The sequence below is a fragment of the Oncorhynchus masou genome, chromosome 12 (assembly GCF_036934945.1).
Source record: "Oncorhynchus masou masou isolate Uvic2021 chromosome 12, UVic_Omas_1.1, whole genome shotgun sequence".
Lineage (NCBI taxonomy): Eukaryota > Metazoa > Chordata > Actinopteri > Salmoniformes > Salmonidae > Oncorhynchus > Oncorhynchus masou.
This window is the reverse complement of record NC_088223.1, coordinates 72,445,062-72,468,086: the sequence shown is the minus strand read 5'-3', so window position 1 is coordinate 72,468,086 and position 23,025 is coordinate 72,445,062. Positions and strand designations below refer to the sequence as shown.

At 42.3% G+C, this 23,025-nt stretch overlaps 1 protein-coding gene across 2 annotated transcripts in view; it reads left to right on the top strand.

Annotated features, from left to right (window-relative positions):
• The window catches only part of usp28 (ubiquitin specific peptidase 28), a 36,065-nt gene that overhangs the window by 7,311 nt on the left and 5,729 nt on the right, over positions 1 to 23,025 (top strand). Inside the window, exons 3-22 of one of the 2 annotated variants that reach the window (XM_064981913.1) lie at positions 502 to 625; positions 728 to 809; positions 1,156 to 1,318; positions 2,821 to 2,907; positions 3,313 to 3,450; positions 3,583 to 3,653; positions 7,367 to 7,440; positions 7,716 to 7,864; positions 7,991 to 8,118; positions 10,541 to 10,636; positions 10,962 to 11,147; positions 11,541 to 11,764; positions 12,176 to 12,246; positions 12,852 to 13,080; positions 15,679 to 15,981; positions 16,347 to 16,501; positions 18,616 to 18,921; positions 19,222 to 19,317; positions 21,700 to 21,878; positions 22,114 to 22,192. In XM_064981913.1, coding sequence (XP_064837985.1) covers positions 502 to 625; positions 728 to 809; positions 1,156 to 1,318; positions 2,821 to 2,907; positions 3,313 to 3,450; positions 3,583 to 3,653; positions 7,367 to 7,440; positions 7,716 to 7,864; positions 7,991 to 8,118; positions 10,541 to 10,636; positions 10,962 to 11,147; positions 11,541 to 11,764; positions 12,176 to 12,246; positions 12,852 to 13,080; positions 15,679 to 15,981; positions 16,347 to 16,501; positions 18,616 to 18,921; positions 19,222 to 19,317; positions 21,700 to 21,878; positions 22,114 to 22,192 — 2,940 coding nt within the window. Of the gene's footprint in view, positions 1 to 501; positions 626 to 727; positions 810 to 1,155; positions 1,319 to 2,820; positions 2,908 to 3,312; positions 3,451 to 3,582; positions 3,654 to 7,363; positions 7,441 to 7,715; positions 7,865 to 7,990; positions 8,119 to 10,540; positions 10,637 to 10,961; positions 11,148 to 11,540; positions 11,765 to 12,175; positions 12,247 to 12,851; positions 13,081 to 15,678; positions 15,982 to 16,346; positions 16,502 to 18,615; positions 18,922 to 19,221; positions 19,318 to 21,699; positions 21,879 to 22,113; positions 22,193 to 23,025 lie in introns of both variants that reach the window. The other variant, XM_064981912.1, reaches the window with a different exon arrangement.

Sequence of the window (23,025 nt, the reverse complement as noted above, 5' to 3'; positions counted from 1 at the left end):
CATGTCTACTTGATTTGATATTTGATTAATTGTGTTTTGACATGACATTAGCTGCAGGCCATGTCAGAGACCAATGATGTCGTGTCTAAGAAGGCAACAGTGAGATTATGTCATGACAACACCATTAGTCAATGAGCATGAACTTGATGGAGGGAAAACCTGCATATTGTACATTTGAGCGATGAAGATTTCAGGTCGTTGTTGCAAAAGAGTTCTCAGCGACTTACGTACTTGAAAAGGCAAAATAAATGATATTGTCAGACATCTTTGTCAGCCGGCTCTTTCATGGGCTTAGTCCCCGGAACAAATCCTTTAGAAGGACTCTATCACGTAGAGGTCAAACTCAAGGTTAGGGGTAGTTGCCTCTGTGCCAGTTTCTCTGCTTTAGCTGCTCTGTCCTTTGTCAGAGTTATCATCAAAATCAGAAACAGACTGGCACCAGGCCAGGGAGTTCTTGGAAAGGACACATTGTAATGCCTACTCTTATCTCTCTGATACCAGGCAAGTCAGGGGGACATTAGCCATGCTGTTGGGCTGCTGACTACACAGCCGCCAGAGGAGGGCCAGGGGACTGAGGACACACCAGACACAGAAGTCAACAGGGAGGTCTGGGGGGCCCAGAAAGGTAGGCCGGAAGTTGGGAAGGAAAGTCTAAGGAAAGGAGCAAAGTACTGAGGGTCTTGTGATGAACATAGAAGATAATTTGTTTCCCAATGTTTGTCCTCAGGTGCTCCTCCTAAAGATGACCTTCAGACAGCCATTGAGCTCAGCTTGCAAGAATCCCAGGCAGAGGAGAGAGAGCTCAACAGGTATAGTCGTCCAGTACCTCACCATTTCCCCTTTGCTTGCTGTTTTCTTGCGGAATGAAGTAACCAATTGAGAGTCATCTCTGAATTAAAAGGTTATAATTTCTGAAGTGAACACAGAAGTACAGTATGAGAAATAGATAACATCAACAAAAAAGGAAAACCAGGGTCTTGTTCATAAAAACAAGCAACAGAAAATGTTTTGAAACAGAAAACAAAAATGTGCCTTTCTTATTGGATTCCCTCCCCAGTTTTCTTTCATTTGGTGCCTAATGAACACAACCCAGGTGAAACTATCAATCAGACCATTGTCTACAGTTGATGAGTGGCATGTTTTGATGTGTTCCAGGGCACTGGAGGCCAGTGTGGAGGACAGCGCTGCACGGGTGAAGAGGAAGCGCTGCGAGGCCCAAGGAGAGAGCTGCAGCCCTGCAGACTGGATCCGTAAGGAGGAGTGGCCCGTGGGCATCCGCAATGTGGGAAACACCTGCTGGTTCAGTGCTGTCATACAGGTGAGGTACACACAATATACACAGTAATGCACAGTTATTAAGTGTCTGCTCTGGAGCTTGATCTTTAAAATATTAAAGAATATGCACAGAAAAAGATATTTGTGCCAGTGATATGAACAGGATAAAAAAGATAAGTATAACATTTGGGGTTTGTACTGTGGACCTTGTTAATACTTTGCCATTTAAGACCACCTGTTGTCTCACCAGTCAGGTCCTGGCTGTTACTAAGGTTGATGTCGTACAGTAAAGGTTGTATTTGAATTTTGCAGAATCTGCAGAATCCCTTGGACTCCTTTGGTCTTTCTGCACCACCTCCTAATTGGTGTATATGTGATGACCATGTTTAGAACCTCTCTAAGTTTTCCAAAACCTTTCAAGACTTCTGGTGTGAATCGGTTCAAAATATTACCACTAGGCGAGAAGGCTCCAAACACATGTTTTCCGTCCAATTTGCTGAACGATGTCGACTTCTGGCAAACAGAGGGAGAAGATTTATTTTCAGGCCAAATTTGTGTTAAATTGAGTTGTCGGTAATACCAGGAGGATGGGGAAAGATGAGGGGCAGTGGTTGGGTAAGGGTTTTTACTTTCCAAACACAAAAGCTTCTTGGTGCAATAATTCTATTAAGAGTCCATTCCAGACTAAATTTAGCTGGGCCTATCAGGTGGCTCTGCTGAAATTCAAGCCTTCATTGATATTGATAGACTGTAAGGGTAATTAAATAATGCAGTGTTGTGATGATAGAGCAAGTGATGAACTCTGCCGCCTGGACTGAAATTAGTTTATATCAGTAGATTAGGCCAAATGGGAATGCTCATTTGTCTTAATTTCGTTAAGATATGCGCCACAGCGATTTAAAGCACTAAAAACCCAAAGGAAATATCATCAGGGGATAGCAATGCATGCATACATTTTGAGTGGCTGAGAAGTCATTTGAAGTTGTTCCATTTTAAATCCCTCCTTTTATTTGACTCTTTCCATCACAATTTACCCACAGAAAGTAGTTATCTGATTGAGACTCACTGTATGACTGCATGTGGCTGTGTACTCATATTTTTGTGGTATCTGGTGTGCTACGCTTTACAGTAAGATTGTGATAATCTGTAATTAAGTTTCAGGGAAACGAGAAAGTTGAAGACACATAGGCCTAATGCGATCAAAAACGTGGGTATATTGTTGTCTCTTCAAAACTGAACAAAAGGCTCCATTATTTTGTGTTGTACATGTTACAGAGTTAGCAATAAAACTCACTATGGCTCACCAGTCTTGTCACTAATATAAAGAGAAGATTATCTCATTTATTCGTCTTGTTATGAGAGGAAAATTACCATCACATGGTCTCATACAATACAGTTATCTCAATGGCATTTTATTTTGTTTGCTTAACTGTGACTCTCGTGTGTTTTAAAACCTCCATAAGTATCCTCGACAATGAAATTTTTACACACGAAAAGACAGGTCACCTTTCCGTCACTCTATCTCATCTTTGTCTCTTATTTCAGTCCCTGTTCCACCTGCCAGTGTTCCGCAGATTGGTACTTAACTACTGCCTGTCTGAGCGAATCCTGGAGAAGTGTAAGAGCCACTCGGTGAGTGTCCAATGGAGAGCCAGGAGCCCTGAGGAACAGAGACTGGACATTTGGGTCCCAGAGGCTGAAGAGTCAGGGGATGTCTGGCTGATGTTAGAGGGGAAACTAGACTACAAAATTATACATTGTTCATAAAGATAGTGGTTAACACTTAATAGTAACTTCCATGAAGAATCATTGATAAACCATTTATAAACAGTGTAGGCTACATGTTATAATCAAATGTTATAAAACATGTATATACGTTTATAAGAAAGGTTCATGAAAGTTATTAAGTGTAAGTACAAAGTTATATGGACTCCTTTGCATATGAAGATATATTGTTGAAAACAGTAAAGTGTTGCCCAAGTTTTCCAGTGCAGCTATGTGAAGTAAGAGAAGCCTAACATATGCATGTGTTCTCAGGACAAGAGGAACATAGCCTTCATGCAGGAGCTGCGCTGTCTCTTTGCTCTCATGGTGGGCTCCACTCGCAGGTTTGTGGACCCGTCTGCTGCCGTAGAGCTTTTGAGAGATGCTTTCCGATCCAGTGAGGCCCAACAGGTACACACTGAGGTCCAACAGGTATACGCGCATACACACTTGTCAATGCACACACACACCAGGGTCATGGCCACCCCTTTACATCAACTGCTTTGCATACAAATATGTTCATTTCAGATGTGTTCATTCTAGGATGTGAGTGAGTTCACCCACAAACTCCTTGACTGGCTTGAAGATGCCTTTCAGCTGGCTGCTAATGGAAAGTAAGTCAAGGATTTTATCCCATCAGTCAGTTCTGTAAGAAAACACATTTATTGTCATAGCTAACCAGGGGCGCACATTTCACTGGGGAAGGGGGGGGGATATCACCCCCACATAATGAAATTAACTTTTTGTCCCACTCAGTTTTATAATTGGAATGTGATACAGCACGAGGCACCTGTGTGCTTTAGGAACATGTATACGCCTCCGAGCGGTTGGGTAGGCTGTTTGGAGTGTTTATCAGACTGGATTTAAAAAGGAAGAGTGTGGTAGCATCTCACAGCAAGAACTGGCAAATCTGGTGCAGTCCATGAGGAGGAGATGCACAGCAGTACTTAATGCAGCTGGTGGCCACACCAGATACTGACTGTTACTTTTGATTTTGCCCCCCCCCCCCCCTTTGTTCAGGGACACATTATACCATTTCTGTCAGTCACATGCCTGTGGAGCTTGTTCAGTTTATGTCTGTTGTTGAATCTTGTTATGTTCATACAAATATTTACACATGTTAAGTTTGCTGAAAGTAAACGCAGTTGACAGTGCAAGGACATTTATTTTTTTAATGAGTTGTATTTATATATACACACATACATACACATACATACACAGTGGGGCAAAAAAAGTATTTAGTCAGCCACCAATTGTGCAAGTTCTCCCACTTAAAAAGATGAGAGGCCTGCAATTTTCATCATAGGTACACTTCAACTATGACAGACAAAATGAGAAAAAAAATCCAGAAAATCACATTGTAGGATTTTCAATTAAATTTATTTGGTGGAAAATAATTATTTGGTCACCTACAAACAAGCAAGATTTCTGGCTCTCACAGACCTGTAACTTCTTCTTTAAGAGGCATCTCTGTCATCCACTCGTTACCTGTATTAATGGCACCTGTTTGAACTTATCAGTAAAAAAGACGCCTGTCCACAACCTCAAACAGTCACACTCCAAACTCCACTATGGCCAAGACCAAAGAGCTGTCAAAGGACACCAGAAACAAAATTGTAGACCTGCACCAGGCTGGGAAGACTGAATCTGCAATAGGTAAGCAGCTTGGTTTGAAGAAATCAACTGTGGGAGCAATTATTAGGAAATGAAAGACATACAAGACCACTGATAATCTCCCTCGATCTGGGGCTCTACGCAAGATCTCACCCCGTGGGGTCAAAATGATAAGTCAGTACATGTCCAGGCCCGTCTGAAGTTCGCTAGAGAGCGTTTGGATGATCCAGAAGAAGATTGGGAGAATTGTCAAATGAAACCAAACTATAACTTTTTGGTAAAAACTCAACTCGTCGTGTTTGGAGGACAAAGAATGCTGAGTTGCATCCAAAGAACACCATACCTACTGTGAAGCATGGGGGTGGAAACATCATGCTTTGGGGCTGTTTTTTTGCAAAGTGACCAGGACGACTGATCCGTGTAAAGGAAAGAATGAATGGGGCCATGTATTGTGAGATTTTGAGTGAAAACCTCCTTCCATCAGCAAGGGCATTGAAGATGAAACGTGGCTGGGTCTTTCAGCATGACAAGGATCCCAAACCCACCGCCCGGGCAACGATGGAGTGGCTTCGTAAGAAGCAATTCATGGTCCTGGAGTGGCCTAACCCCATAGAAAATAGTTGGAGGGAGTTGAAAGTCCGTGTTGCCCAGCAACAGCCCCAAAACATCACTGCTCTAGAGGAGATTTGTATGGAGGAATGGGCCAAAATACCAGCAACAGTGTGTGAAAACCTTGTGAAGACTTACAGAAAACATTTGACCTCTGTCATTCCCAACAAAGGGTATATCTCAATACTTTGTTATAAACTTTTGTTGTTGACCAAATACTTATTTTCCACCATAATTTGCAAATAAATTCATTAAAAATCCTACAATATGATTTTCTGGATTTTTGTCTCTCATTTTGTCTGTCATAGTTGAAGTGTACCTATGATGAAAATTACAGGCGTCTCTCATCTTTTTAAGTGGGAGAACTTGCACAATTGGTGGCTGACTAAATATTTTTTTGCCCCACTGTGTGTGTGTACACAGTACCAGTCAAAAGTTTGGACACATCTACTCATTCATGGGTTTTTCTTTATTTTTACTATTTTGTACATTGTAGAAATTAATGAAATGAAATAACACGTTCATTTCAATGAACAGGTGGGTTTTGTTAATTTGTGGAATTGCTTTACTTAATGCGGTTGAGCCAATCAGTTGTGTTGTGACAAGGTAGGGTTGGTATACAGAAGATAGCCCTATTTGGTAAAATACCATGTCCATATTATGGCAAGAAGAGCTCAAATAAGCAAAGAGAAATGACAGTCCATCATTACTTTAAGACATGAAGGTCAGTCAATCCGGACCATTTCAAGAACTTTGAATGTATCTTCAAGTGCAGTCGCAAAAACCATCAAGCGCTATGATGAAACTGGCTCTCGTGAGGACCGCCACAGGAAAGAAAGACCCAGAGTTACCTCTGCTCAGAGGATAATAGTCCATTAAAGTCGAATTGCAACCTAAAATGTTTTTAATATTATTCACGGACAGACACATTTCAACATCTCAACTGTTCAGAGGAATTTGTGTGAGTCAGGCCTTCATGGTCGACTTGCCGCAAAGAAACTACTACTAAAGGACACCAATAAGAAGAAGAGACTTGCTTGGGCCAAGAAACATGAGCAATGGACATTAGACCGGTGGAAATCTGTCCTTTGGTCAGATTTCTTTTATTTTTGGTTCCAACCGCTCTGTCTTTGTGAGACGCAGAGTAGGTGAACGGGTGATATCCACATGTGAAGTTCCCACCTTGAAGCATGGAGGAGGTGTGATGGTGTGGGGATGCTTACCTGGTGACACTGTAGGTGATTTATTTAGAATTCCAGGCACACTTAATCAGCATTGCTACCCCAACATTCTGCAGTGATACGTCTATCTGGTTTGCGCTTAGTGGAACTATAATCTGTTTTTCAGCAGGACAATGACCCAACACCTCCAGGCTGTGTAAGGCCTATTTGACCAAGAAGGAGAGTGAAGGAGTGATGCATCAGATGACCTGGCCTCCATAATCACCCGACCTCAACCCAATTGAGATTGTTTGGGATGAGTTGGATCGCAGAGTGAAGGAAAAGCAGCCAACAAGTGCACAGCATATGTGGGAACTATTTTAAGACGGTTGGAAAAGCTTTCCAGGTGAAGCTGGTTGAGAGAATTCCAAGAGTGTGCAAAGCTGTCATCAAGGCAAAGGATGGCTACTTTGAAAAATCTCATCTCAAATATATTTAGATTTTTTTTAAACACTTTTTGGTTTACTACATGATTTCATATGTGTTATTTCATAGATTTGATGTCTTCACTGTTATTTTACAATGTAGAAAAACCCTTGAATGAGTAGGTGTGTTCAAACTTTTGGCTGGTACTCTGTGTGTGTGTTTATTTATATATATGTATGTATGTATGTATGTATGTATGTATGTATGTATATATGTGTATATGTATGTATGTATGTATAATATAGTGTGTATGTCCCCCCAAATTTCTAAAACCAAAGGTGCTCCCCTGTAGCTAACTAAGATACCATAGCTATGGTAATTTGTTAAGCTATTTGACATTCCAGTACTGAACATATAATAAGTATTCTTATTACTATACCAGTATTATTTGTGTCTTGAAGTACAGGAAATCAGATATTGAATTGCTCAAGGTATAAAAGTGATCTTATCTTTAGCAGCCCGGAAGATAAAAAAGAAAACCCAATGGTTCAGCTGTTCTATGGGACATTTGTGGCAGAGCGAACTCATGCGGGTAAGTATAGAATGCACATTTCATTGTGGTTATATATACTGTAGGGCCTCAAGTATTTCCTGATCACCTGACATGACCAGGAACAGCTTGTTTTTAGGCTATGACCGTAGTCACTATCATATCATACTTGGCTATGACCCTATATGACTAGTCGCAATCTGATATAGCCTTTAAGTAGGCGCCATAGTTTTTCCTGAGGTCACATGATGAAGAAAAACTCCTGACCCTTATGCAATTTTTTCTGTCAATTCACATCAATGTTTGACAATATGTAGGCAAGACCTTATCCAACATCGAGCAGTTTGGCCAGTACCCCTTACAAGTGAATGGTTTCAACAACTTGGATGAATGTCTTGAAGGCGCCATGATAGAGGGGGAGATTGAAGCCCTACATTTGGATCAAACCATTTCGTCTGGCAGCGAGGTGAGCATACCAAACTCCTAGCTTTATGTTTACTCTGAAAGTTGTCGTGAATGTTAAGCCAAATACATATGAATGTAAATGTAATATAGATATTGAAATGTTAATGTGAATTCTGTTGTGTTCCAGAGGTGGTTCTCAAAGTTACCACCAGTGTTGACCTTTGAACTGTCCAGGTTTGAGTTCAACCAGTCTTTAGGACGCCCAGAAAAGATTCACAAGAAACTGGAATTCCCACAAATCATATATATGGACAGGTGAGCTGTTTGATATTAATTTGAGAAAAAACTAAAACTATGTATATTTTTTAAATATATATATATGTTATACTTACATACATATCCAGTGCTGTGAAAGTAAGTATTTGCCCCCTTTGAAATGTTCTCTACTTTTGTATATTTTTTTTATACTGAATGTTATCAGATTTTCAACCAAAACTTAATTTTAGATAAAGGGAACCAGAGTGAACAAATAACACAACAATTACATACTTATTTAGTTTATTACATTAACAAAGTTATGCAACACCCAGTGCTCCTGTGTGAACAAGTAATTGCCCCCTTACTCTCAATAACTGCTTGTGCCACCTTTTAGCTGCAATGACTCCAACCAAACGCTTCCTGTAGTTGTTGATCGGTCTCTGCTGTGGAGGTAGTGTGATGGTTTATATTTAAGCAATAAGGCCCGAGGAGATGTGGTATATGGCCAAAATACCATGGCTAAGGGATGTTCTTATACATGACACAATGTGGAATGCCTGGATACAGCCCTTAGTTGTGGTATATTGGCAATATCCTGTACCAAAACCCCCAGAGGTGCCTTATTGCTATTATAAACTGGTGACCATGGTAATTAGAGCAGCAAAAATAAATGTTTTGTTATATCCATGGTATATGGTCTGATATACCGTAGCTGTCAGCCAGTCAGTAATCAGGGCTTGAATCGCCTAGTTTTATAATCAATGAAGTCAGAAGTTTACATACACTTCTCAAAATATTTAAATTCAGTTTTTCACAATTCCTAAAATGCAATCCTAGTAAAAAAATCTTGTCTTAGGTCAGTTAGGGTCACCACTTTATTTTAAGAATGTGAAATGTCAGAATAAAACTAGAGAATTATTTATTTCAGCTTTTTATTTATGTCATCACATTCCCAGTGGGTCAGACATTTGCATACACTCCATTAGTATTTGGTAGCATTGCCTTAAAAAATGTAGACTTGGGTCAAACGTTTCAGGTAGCCTTCCACAAGCTTTCCACAATATGTTGGGTGAATTTTGTCCCATTCCTCTTAACAGAGCTGGTTTGTAGGCCTCCTTGCTCGCACACACTTCTTCAATTCTGCCCACACATGTTCTATAGGATTGAGGTCAGTGCTTTGTGATGGCCACTCCAATACCTTGACTTTGTTGTCCTTAAGCCCTTTTTCCTCAACTTTGAAAGTATGCTTGGGGTCATTGTCTATTTGGAAGACCCATTTGTGACCAAGCTTTAACTTCCTGACTTGTGTCTTGAGATGTTGCTTCAATCAAATAAAATGTATTTATTTAGCCCTTCTTACATCAGCTGATAAGTGCTGTACAGAAACCCAGCCTAAAACCCAAAACGGCAAGCAATGCAGGTGTGTATATATATCCACATAATTTTCCTACCTCATGATGCCATCCATTTTGTGAAGTGCACCAGTCCCTCCTGCAGCAAAGCACCCCACAACATGATGCTGCCACCCCCGTGCTTCACGGTTGGGATGGTGTTCTTCGGCTTGCAAGACTCTACCTTTTTCTTCCAAACATAACGATGATCATTATGGCTAAACAGTTCTATTTATTTTTCATCAGACCAGACCACACGTGCAGTTGCAAAACGGAGTCTGGCTTTTTTTATGGCGATTTTGGTGATTTTGGCTTCTTCCTTGCTGAGCGGCCTTTCAGGTTAGGTCGATATATCGTTTTACTGTGGATATAGATACGTATGTACCCGTTTCCTCCAGCATCTTCAAGGTCCTTTGCTGTTGTTCTGGGATTGATTTGCACTTTTTGCACCAAAGTACGTTCATCTCTAGGAGGCAGAATGAGTCTCCTTCCTGAGCGGTATGACAACTACGTGGTCCCATGGTGTTTATACTTGCGTACTATTATTTGTACAGATGAACGTGTTATCCTCAGGCATTTGGAAATTGCTCCCAAGGATGAACCAGACTTGTGGAGGTCTTGGCTGATTTATTTTGATTTTCCCATGATGTCAAGCAAAGAGGCAGTGAGTTTGAAGGTAGGCCTTGAAATACATCCACAGGTACACCGCCAATTGACTCAAATGATGTCAATTAGCCTATCAGAAGCTTCTAAAGCCATGACATAATTTTCTGGAATTGCCCAAGCTGTTTAAAGGCACAGTCAAGTGTATGTAAACTTCTGACCCACTGGAATTGTGATTCAGTGAATTATCTGTCTGTAAACAATTGTTAGAGAAATGTCATGCACAAAGTAGATTTCATAACCGACTTGCCAAGAAATGTGTGGAGTGGTTGAAGCACTCCACGTTTTTGTAAACTTCTGATTTCAACTATCTGCATTCACTTAGACTGAGCATTGTATTGCATTGTAATGTTGATACTGTAAGTGGGGAATCGGAGTCAAATAAACTTTTGTTGTGGTAAACTAAGTTTACTGTATGTGAACAGATACCTTCACAAGAACAATGAGCAGATCCACAACAGGAGAGAAGAGGTGAAGAGACTGAAGGAGCAGCTCATAGTCCTGCAGCAGAAACTGGAGTGGTGAGTTGACTATTGAGTTTACTGTTTGTAAAGCGGTGTGACACGTCAGGTTTGTACACGTGTTTTTTTAGTTAATAATTTTTCATTAAAATTCAGTGATTACTGCAACAGGATGGATACCTCCAAATGTGTCCATTGACAGTGAATTAATAATGAGTTAGTATAAAAACTGTCATACACATAGTGGTCCCATAATATTAGTTGTTTGATTCACGTAGGAAATGTCCTGTTCATGAGTCATGACTGACAATGTTATTGATGAAACCTGCTTGTAATTGTTTGCCAATGTACTGTCAGTTCAACCTCTGTCTCCTTCTGTTTCCAGCTACAGAAACTATGGCTCAGGGCCGACAAAGTATCCACTGGCGGACATGTTACAGTACGTGTTGGAGTTTGCCTGCACCAAGCCCACCAGTGTGTCCCCAGCTGAAGATGTGAGGCTGGCTGCCTCTTCCCCCACTCCCCCCGGGAGCAACCTCAAGCACACACAGGGCAACCCTGATGACACCAGGTAAGGACCTGTGGGACAACTGCGTTTCACTAGTCAAGGCTATGAGTGTGTAAGCACATGAAACTAAAAATACAATCTTGTCTTGCATTACTTACCGGTACTCCATATGACTGCAGTGCAGCTGCTGAAGTGAGCTGAACACTGAACACTACCTGTCAATGTGAATCAGTCAATTCAGGAGATTATTGAAAATCAGTTCATACATTTGAAATGTGGTACAAAATTATGGGTAATATGAAATACTGTAGATTTCTATTTATTCCATTTAATTTCTGAAATGAAATTGACCAAAACCCTGTAATGTTTTACCTGTTAGCCTGTGTATAGCACATCAATCACTGTATTTACTGTATTTTTGTTGATATCCTGCTTTTCCTCGGTGGGTCTCCTCAGTCCGTGCCAGGAGCCAGGAGACACAGGCCTGTCCGACAGCCCCACCTGCCAGCAGCAGCCCCCCTCGGGCCAGAGGACACCTATCTTCAAGCCCTTCACCCAGTGTAGAGCCCCCATGGACACCCCACCTCATCCCGCCCCCCACAGTGTGACCGAGGAGGAGCTGCGCTTTGTCAAGATCTGCCTGCAGCGCTGGAGGTCAGAGGTGGAGATCAACATGAACGGTACAGTGACTTACACCTGGATTCACTAATGATAACCTCTCTGTATTTGGTTCAAGTTGATTTATTTTTATTGTACATTAAAGACACACTGTAAGATATGCATAGCACCAACATTTTAACAATGGATACATCCCATGACATTTTGATATGCAACTAGCACTTGATTTATATGGTATATCTGTAGTGATTGAGAAATTACATTCACTGAGGCAAGTTAACTTTTTAAAGATGTTTTGAAGCTATATTTGATCATGCTCATTTACTGTACATTTCTAGTGATCGTTTTTCAATTGGATGTGTATCATGAGCTGACAGCCTATCCTGGCAGTCAGTGTCTACTCTAGAGTGTGTGTGTCTGGCACGGCCCCAGGTGCACTGCATTGATCTGTGTGTCTGTGTCTTGGTGCTCAGAGCTAAAGGCCAGCATCGACAGGGTCAGCCAAGCACTGGAGGGCATGTACTCGGATAACAGCCTGTGTCAGGTAAGATCCCTCGTACTCATCCATCTGACAGTCCCTGTCAGGTTAAAGCATGAGATACACTAATATCACTTTGTCAGGTTGAACATGTGTATATGTGTATCATTGCATAATGATTCATCTAGGAACCAAGTCCCAAATCTTGTCAGGTACTCGATTTAGCATTATGTTAATGTTCGGTCACAAGAGACTATACTGATTAACAGTATCCCACACACTGAAAAACATTACATGTTACCTTTGGCAATGAGTTTGATATTGTTGCCTTAGCATTCGTGCATTATCTCAATGCAGCACAATTGTGGGTGGGAACAGCGAATACAAGGGAGTTGAATTTCATGAGAAGTTAACAAGAATGGATTGAGTTCAGTATATGTCATGGCATGCTAGTAACAAAGCAGAGGTTATTAAAAGCTTTTGGTTGATGTGTACAGAAGCAATTATAGAATGTTTGTGCCAAAACATTGTTTGTCCTAATCCTTTGTTTAATGTGTACATGTGTCAATACCGACGATTTCTGCTGAAACTTGAATTTCCGGGACCTAAAATACAGAAAGATTCTGCTGAAACTTTACTTTTCTGGTCCTAACCTTGTTTGACGTGTGAAGGTTCCGTATAGGCTTCACGCCGTCCTCGTCCACGAGGGCCAAGCCTCGGCCGGCCACTACTGGGCTTATATCTACGACCATGCCAACCAGCGCTGGATGAAGTACAACGATGTCATCGTCAGCGAGTCCTCCTGGGAGGAGCTGGTCAGGGACTCGTACGGAGGCATGACCAACGCCAGTGCCTATTGTCTCATGTACATTGACGACAGGCTGCCTCACCTCATCACAGGTACCCATTTCCCTCCTCCCCTTTCCACTGATAAACTAGCTATGGTTCTTTACTGGTTCCAACAGCAGACCTACCAGCTTGCTGCCAGTACTTTGCTCTTCATTGTAATCAAAGGGCTAATATTAATACTATGCATGCCAGTCAGTCTGGCTAAGAGATGAGGTAAGACTGACTGTATCCCTTTTTTTTATAAGACACATTAATGTGTTGGAAATTCCAAATGGTTTGCATAGTCAACATACACACAGCTCTGACACTCACACTTACACCACCAGACATGCGACCAGGGTCTTTTCACAGTCCCCAGGTCCAGAACAAAAAATGGAACTCCCTTCCATCTCATATCGTGCAAGTGAACAGCAAACCTGGTTTCAAAAAACAAATAAAGCAACACCTCGCGGCACGCCTCTCCCCCATGTGACATACTTGATGTATGTATGTACTAACATGTATGTTTAACTGATGTAAATTGTCAAGTATTTTGTTTGTAATGTCTTTTTCATTATGTTGGACCCCGGTCGCTACTGGCGTCGGCTAATGGGGATACTAATAAATCTAATCAAATGTATTCCAGGGATCGAGCCCAGGCTCTACTGTGACCGGGAGGCACATGGGGCGGCGCACAATTGGCCCAGCGTCGTCCTGGTTAGGGAGGGTTTGGCCAGCAGGGATATCCTTGTCTCATCGCACACTAGCGACTCCTGTGGCATGCCAGGCGCAGAGCACGCTGAGCAGGTCGCTAGGTGTACGGAGTTTCCTCCGACACATTGGTGCAGGCTGGCTTCCGGGTTGGATGTGCGTTGTGTCAAGAAGCAGTGCGGCTTGGTTGGGTTGTGTTTCGGAGGACGCGTGGCTCTCGACCTTCACCTCTCCTGAGTCCGTACGGGAGTTGCAGCGACGAGACAAGACATTAGACACTACTAATTGGATATCACGAAATTGGGGAGAAAAAGGGCAAAAAAAATAAATTGTTTCAGGGACCAAAAACATATCAGCTAAATCTAATTTGGACTGCCTGCTGGCACTGTCCAGCGAGCAGAGCTCCATGTCTCTGAGCACACAGATGCCACCGCAGGTACTCTTGGCCCCTGGGCAAGTATCAAGCCCCAGCCCAGCGCCAATTAGAAGGCTCAAGTTGACATGTCACAGTGCTGTTTACATATATCTAACCATACCTATACTGTATGTACACTATATATACAAAAGTATGTGAACACTCCTTCAAATGAGTGGATTCGGCTATTTCAGCCACACCCGTTGCTGACAAGTGTATAAGATTGAGGCACACAGCTATGCAATCTCCAATGACAAACATTGGCAGTAGAATGGCCTTACTGAACACCTCAGTGATTTTCAACGTGGCACCGTCTTAGGATGCCAACTTTCCAATAAGTCCGTTTGTCAAATGTCTGTACTGCTAGAGCTGCCCCGGGTCAACTGTAAGTGCTGTTATGAAGAGGAAACGTCTAGGAGCAACAACGGCTCAGCTGAGAAGTGGTAAGCCACACAAGCTCACAGAACGGGACCGCTGAAGTGCGTATCACGTAAAAATTGTATGTCCTCGGTTGCGACACTCACTATCGAGTTCCAAACTGCCTCTGGAAGCAACATCGGCACAAGAACTGTTCGTCGGGAGCTTCATGAAATGGGTTTCCATGGCCGGGCAAACGCACACAAGCCAAAGATCACCATGCGCAATTGCAAGCATCAGCTGGAGTGGTGTAAAGCTCTCAGCCATTAGACTCTGGAGCAGAGAAGACGCATTCTCTGAAGTGAGGAATCACGCTTCACTATCTGGTAGTCCAACGGACGAATCTGGGTTTGACGGATGCCAGGAGAACTCTACCTGTCCCAATGGATAGTGCCAACTGTAAAGTTTGGTGGAGGAGGTATAATGGTCTAGGGCTGTTTGTCATGGTTCTTGCTAGGCCCCTTAGGCATACAATGACATTCTAGACAATTCTGTACTTCTAACATTCTGGAAACAGTTTGGGGAAGGCCCTTTCCTGTTTCAGGATGGCAATGCCCATGTGCACAAAGTGAGGTCCATACAGAAATTAGTTTGTCAAGACTGGTGTGGAAGAACTTGACTGGCCTGCACAAAGCCCTGACCTCAACCCCATCAAACACTTTGGGATGAATTGGAACGCCGACTGTGAGCCAGGCATCATCGACACACATTAGTGCCTGACCTCACTAATGCTCTTGTGGCTGAATGGATGCAAGTCCACGCAGCAATGTTCCAACATCTCGTGGAAAGCCTTCCTAGAAGAATGTTATAGCAGAAAAGGGGGGACCAACTCGATATTAATGCCCATGATTTTGGAATGAGATGTTTGACAAGCAGGTGTCCACATACTTTTGGTCATATAGTGTATCCCTGCTATATCTGTCAACGCTGTAACTGCTTCTCTTGATCTATACATACATACATTAATATATCCAAATCATGGCCTGACCAGGTGTTAGCTTTTTTAGACCTGACATGTTTATCTACATAAAGTTTTTCACTGTTTGCTGCTTAGCAGTTTAGGTTACTATTGACTGTTATTAGTTAGCTCATTGTGATTGTTATATTTATGATATTTATGTTAACAGAGGACACAGATGACGAGACAGGCCAGGTCATGCAGGCCATGGACTCCCTGCCACCCATCCTCAGGCAATACGTGCGCGAAGACAACCGCTGGTTCCAGCAGGAGCTCAAGGAGTGGGAAGACCAGTTCTGCCAGCAGCCACAGGAGGATCCGGTCTCTCCCACAGCAGCTGTCACCTCCACTCGTGCTCCCAGTAAAGACGACCCAGCAGAACCAGTCCCCCAATCTGGCGCAGCCCAGGAACCCACTGGAGAACAGGAACATGTTGCACAATCGGTTGTTATACCAGCTGTGGAATCTGGAGGTTGGTCTGGACATGAATGTATGTCGGGGTTACACCATTCTGGTCTTTGAGGGTGGCTGTGTATGCTGGTTTTCATCCTTGTCTTTTGGTCGGATACTAAATTATACGGTCACCACATTTGGCTAAGCACTATTGTCTCTGTCTGTCTGCCGATGGTGAGGAATCAGTTTCCCTCTCCATAAAATGTATCAAGTTAATTAAATTAAATTGTTCAATTAGCACTAGTGAAAAATGTTAACCAGCAGGACTGCAGGATCCTTAATGACTGGAGTTATACCACCTGCTCTATACACTCTATACAGTATCTAAGATCTGAGTTCTGACTATAGTTGCTTGTTCAACTCATGGTCCTTGTCCTGTTTCAGAGCCAGTCCCAACAAGCCAGCCCCAGTACCCGGTCCCTGTGTCACCGGAGAGTGTTGGCAGCAGCCCAGAGGAGTGCGACCACCAGGCTGTTTCTGTCACGCCAGAGCCCTGCCAACATACCAGTGAGGACGAGGAGGGGCAGCAACACTGTCAGGTGGGCAGGGTGAAAAGAGGGGTCTGGAGTTGTCATATGAGCACCCATTGACTAAATGTAATATACTCTATCTAGGCCACATACACAAATATACCTCGGCCTATATCTCTTACTTCCCTGTTGCATAGTGATAGCTGCTGCTACTGGATGTTTTGGGTGTGATATTAGGGTGACCCATGGGTTCAGTGTGAGATAAACAACATATAAAAAAGAAAAGGGTAGGCCTTCTGAGTGTAGCAGTGGTCTAAGACACTGCATCACAGTTGCTACAGTAGCTGTGCTACTAGAGATCCTGGTTCGAGTCCAGGCTCTGTCGCAGCCGGGCCGCGACCGCGTTACCCATAGGGCAACGCACAATTGGCCCAGCATCGTCCGGGTTAGGGATGTCCTTGTCCCATTGAGCTCTAGCGACTCCTTTGGCGGACGGAGGCGCATGCACGCTGACACGGTAACCAGGTGTTCAGTGTTTCCTCCGACACATTGTGTCCTGGCTGACTTCCGGCTTAAGCAGGCATTCTGTCAAGAAGCAGTGTGGCTTGGTTGGGGTGTGTTTCGGAGGACGCACGGCTCTCGACCTTCGCCTCTCCTGAGTCCGTATGGGAGTTGCAGCGAAGAGACAAAACTGTAATTACCAATTGGATACCACGAAAAGGCAGTGCTATTCATTTGTTGTCTTTATTTTAGACAGTGGCTATGTGTAGTCCAAAGGCAGATGTGTTTACCACTCGGCTAACCTCCTGCAATCTCATCTGAGTTTTAAGTCTTTTGTGATATTTTACGTGTGAGCTTAATTTCTGTTTCAACATGTCATTTCATACTAGTTGTGTTTGGACAAAGCTACTCTTGTTAATATACTCGTTTTTTTTTGGTATTTAAAAAAAACTATTTAGCCAAAGCACCTTTCCCCACATACCACACCTCCCTCCCTGGAGGCGATAAGGCTCTAACAGCCAGTCACTGGACACCCTCCCCCCGCCATCCCAGCATCATTCCGCATAGTCAGTCCTCAGCTAACTGGTTTATCACTGGGGGATATTGGGGTGACTCTGTCAAGAGGTTCAGGAGCTGTGACCAGTGACAGGCCTGGTTTTAAATAGAACATGAGCTTTTTATATCCCTTACTGTACTTTACGGTTGGTTAGTTGGAGAGAGTTCTGGTGTGTTCCAGCGACAAGTCATAGGTCAGTTGCTTGCTCGAACTGATGCTCGTTTTCAGGCCTGTGTAATGTTTTGACAATGCTTCTGTGAATGCTGATGACATGGCTTTTGACAACATTGTGTGATGACAGAATTTTGTGAATGTGCATGAAACGTAGGCATATTACCTGTTGACAAGGATCCGTTGTGATATATCAGTTACTCTTTGTCAGTCTGATAGTAGTATCAGTAGTATCTGACTGTTAGGTCTAGATTTGACATGCCTTACGCTTAATTTAACAGTAATCGGGTTTGTGTCACATATTCCATTGCTTGCTGGACAGAATACCCTGCCTGGGGAAACAACCAACTTTAATCATAAATGGTGTACATATGACCTCTAGTGGTCAATGCATATAGTCCTGAATGAATCCCAATGTAGTGAATTGTTTTGTTTGTGGACCTTCATGCACAGTAAATGTACATTTTACAACTCAGTTTATCAATCGAAAGGATCCAGTTAGAAAAATTCTTAATATTTTATTTCAATTATATATGCTGTCATTAAGAGTGTGCAACACTGCCATCAAGGCAAAGGGTGGCTACTTTGAAGAATCTCAAATATAAAATATATTTTGATTTGTTTAACACTTTTTTTGGTTACAACATGTTTCCATATGTGTTATTTCATAGTTATGATGTCTTCACTATTATTCTACTGTACAATGTAGAAAATAGTACAAATAAAGAAAACCCCATGAATGAGTCGGTGTTCTAAAACTTTTGACTGGTTGTGTGTGTGTGTGTGTGTGTGTGTGTGTGTTTCTAGCTTTATTAACAAAAAATGCCCTTTCTATGCCTGTGATATGTGGTTATCCCACCTAGCTATCTTAAGATGAATGCACTAACTGTAAGTTGCTCTGGATAAGAGCGTCTGCTAAATGACTAAAACATTAATGTCAACTTAATATCTCCAGCAGCTCCCCCCACCTCAGTCTCCGAGCCCTGCAGCAGAGATGAGTGGCCAGGCCCAGACTGCAGCTGTGACCCCTGACCCCTCCACAGACGTCACCACTGAGACAGACAGCGAGACTGGGTTCAGAGAGGCAGTGGCGGAAGCTGCAGCAGCGCCTGACACCCAGGCAGATGGCGAGGATGATCAGGACGCCCCGGCGGCGACCAGAAGCAGGCAGCAGCAACCAGAGAATGTGGTGTCGGAGGTGGAGATCCCCAACGTGGGCAGGATCCTGGTCCGGGCCGACACTGACGGCTACAATGAAGAGGTAGAGAGCCGCTACTTAACTAACTTTATTTAACTTACATGAATAAATACAAATTAATAATAATACATTGAGAGCGTGCTGTTCCACGTTACATGGACTTCTATTGGTTTTTGGTTAGAAAATCATTTAGATATTTATTGGGCAATGACACTTTGGCTGTTGCCTTAAATATTACTAGTATAGCTTGCATATATTCAATGAATGGAGACAGCATACATGGATCGTTGAAAGGTGCGTTGTGCTATAGGAGTTTGTGTGTGGACTTGCTCTAATTCTTTGTCCTTCTCTGTGGTGTTTAAGATGATGCTAACTCCAGCCATGCAAGGCATCATAATGGCCATAGCCAAAGCCAGACAGGTGTTCGACAAGGACGGCCCTGAGGCTGGCCTCATCAAGGTAAAGTAGGCTGTATCCTTAGTACTCGCTCATTATCATCTCGCTAGTCTATGTCCTTCCACAATGTTATACTTGTAAACATTTAGTCTTTCTCCTCTTGTTGAGGTATATGCACATACATAAAGGGGAGAGGTAGAGTCTTGGCAGACTTGCGCCATAGGCATTGTTTTCCATAGGCATTGTTTTCCATAGGCATTGTTTTCCATAGGCATTGTTTTCCATAGGCATTGTTTTCCATAGGCATTGTTTTCCATAGGCATTGTTTTCCATAGGCATTGTTTTCCATAGGCATTGTTTTCCATAGGCATTGTTTTCCATAGGCATTGTTTTCCATAGGCATTGTTTTCCATAGGCATTGTTTTCTAGGCATTGTTTTCCATAGGCATTGTTTTCCATAGGCATTGTTTTCCATAGGCATTGTTTTCCATAGGCATTGTTTTCCATAGGCATTGTTTTCATTGTTTTCCATAGGCATTGTTTTCCATAGGCATTGTTTTCCATAGGCATTGTTTTCCATAGGCATTGTTTTCCATAGGCATTGTTTTCCATAGGCATTGTTTTCCATAGGCATTGTTTTCCATAGGCATTGTTTTCCATAGGCATTGTTTTCCATAGGCATTGTTTTCCATAGGCATTGTTTTCCATAGGCATTGTTTTCCATAGGCATTGTTTTCCATAGGCATTGTTTTCCATAGGCATTGTTTTCCATTGTTTTCCAGGCATTGTTTTCCATAGGCATTGTTTTCCATAGGCATTGTTTTCCATAGGCATTGTTTTCCATAGGCATTGTTTTCCATAGGCATTGTTTTCCATAGGCATTGTTTTCCATAGGCATTGTTTTCCATAGGCATTGTTTTCCATAGGCATTGTTTTCCATAGGCATTGTTTTCCATAGGCATTGTTTTCCATAGGCATTGTTTTCCATAGGCATTGTTTTCCAGAACTGCTCACTCTCAGCCGGCTACTTTTTTTTCATTTCATAACTTAACTAGGCTTCTTTTAATTTAAAAGTTTAAATTCACGGGAAGCGGTACCGGAGCGCCAAGTCTAGGACCAAAAGGCTCCTTAACAGCTTCTACCCCCAAGCCATAAGACTGCTGAACAATTAATCTAATGGCCACCAGGACTGTAACCCTACCAACTGTGTGACTCAAACATTCTGCCCCTTCCCCCGACAATCCCACCCACAGTGATTGATTGATTGACAGGCCAAACTGTTAAAGGGATAGTTCACCCATTACAGAATTACACATTGGTTTCCTTTCCCTAAGTGTCCACAGCATCAGAGCCAATAAAATGCATAATTTGAAGAACAAACATTGTTGTGGCAATTCATATCTTGCAGTAAAGCTGTCAATCTCAAGAGAAGACCGGTTTAATGTAAAGGGTATCTAACTTTGAAAATGGTCCTGATTTATATAGGCCAAGACGATATCCACAACAAGTAGCAACACACTGAATTCATATATTTGAAGTCATTTTTATTGTAAAGTCATGTCTTTCTATTCAGTACCACAACTCATTTTACCAATCTGGGAGGTAAGGTTGTTAAAGTAAATTCATGGGTGGCGTGCTCCCCCGGACTCCACCTGCCTGGAATTCCTTGGCTGGCTACTCCATGTACTTATTAAAAACACTTGTTATAACAAGTGTACTGTTGGGACCTCACACTCCAATCAAGGAGGATGAAATGAAGATATCATTCACTCTTGTACAGTTTTTGTTATTTGTACCACACACCTCAGAACCCGATAAAGATCACACAGTTACACATACTTATGTCAAGAGAATTTTGTTCTCATGTTCATGAACCAATTCAATTAAAATACTCTGTCTGCCACTAAGAATTTGTAAGGTTCTTATTAAAATTAAACAGACAGAGGCCCGGCTACAATTGTCAGGAATGTTTATTTAGAGAGCTCTCCCTATCATTTCCGGTACATTGGTCTATATACCTCACATTTCGTCATAAATGTCCCTCCTCCTCTCAGATACAATGGCAACATAGTTCACAAGTCTGCTCACATTGTCTGCCACCTGTTAAACAATCTACTACAAGCCCAAGGTCTCTCTCCTCCCTGGGTGGGGACAGAATGTCCTGTAAGGAACACAGTATTACAGCCTGTCTGACGATAGCTCCATTTTGTTTCTCACTTACACCCTGCTTACATACTAAAAAGGATCAGAAAGTCCTTGTTCTAATTTAAAACTAAAACTACACACATTAGATTTAGTTTTATGATTCTAATGAGTTCCATACAGTGACAGGGTAGTATTCTGTTAATTACAGTTTAACGTTAAATGTATACATCATTTAGTCATTATTCATAAAATCCATAACACTTACACACACCTCTAACATCCTCACACCCCTCTCCCCAGGCGTTCCAGGAGGAGTACTCCCGTCTGTTTGAGTTGTCTCAAGAGGAGACCACTCCCCAGCAGGACCCGCGCCTGCACCATGCCCTGGTCTACTTCTTCCAGAACCAGGCGCCCAGTCGCGTCATCGAGAGGACCCTGCTGGAGGGCTTCACCGACCGCAACCTCAGCTTCGACGACAGGTCAGTCAGCACAACTTTCTGACATACATTGAAATGTATATTTAAAAGCTTCAAATATGTTAATGTATTATCATTTCATTGTAAATGTACTTGCTGCTTTTCTTACAATGATTTTGTTGAATAATTAAAAATAATTGATCCTCAACATTGTCATCAAGTCATCAAGACAGTATTATTCATAGGTATATTGCTGTGGAGCAAATCATCCCTTCCTGTGTCATCACTTTCTGTGTAGGTCCATTAGTATCATGAGAGAAGCCCGCACCAAACTACGCCTCATCAAGCCAGAGGATATGGATATGGAGGAATATATGGTATGTGTCAATAGTTATGTTTCCCTTAGCCAATCCAGAATCAACCGACAGCCGCATAGCTAAGCTAACTTATACTGAAGGTTGATCTGATGGTCTAATGATAGCATAGTAAACGTATTTTCAAACTAACTTTTACTGCCAATCCTTTCTTTATTCTCGATTTGGAAGACACCTGTGTCTTCTAAATGCCTGTTTCCAGTTGCAGTTGGAACTCTGATAACGACACTCTTAGAAATAAGGGTTCCAGAACAGTTCTTTGGCTGTCACCATAGGAGAACCCTATTTGGTTCCATGCAGGACCATTTTTGGTTCCATGTAGAATCCTCTATAGAAAAGGCTCTGCATGGAACCCAAAAGGGTTCTCCCTGGAATCAAAAGGGTTCTTCAAATGGTTCTCCCATGGAGACAAAGAACCATTTTAGGTTCTATATAGCAGCTTTTCTTCTAAGAGTGTAGAGGAATATATATTTTACCAAGTGAGAAATGCCTCTGACATGTGTGTAGATCTTTGTTTGCGTTGTTGGAATCGCACTGTGTGGCGCTCTGTCATCTTCTATGACTACTTTCAGCAAAGATAATGGGAAATGGCGAAGGAACTCCTCACTCTGTGCAAAAAGTGGATTTAATATTTTTTTTATCTGGTTATTGGAGTTCATAATTATTTGCCAATTGGCAGCCAGGCACCGATCATGTCACCAGCATACAAACTTTTACTCACATAAAAATAGTTGGATGGAAACATGGTTACAGAGTATGAATGATCATTACCTCTAAACTCTGATTTTCCACCATTTTGGCCTCACTGACAAGCAGTTTGTTCCACCTATCATAAA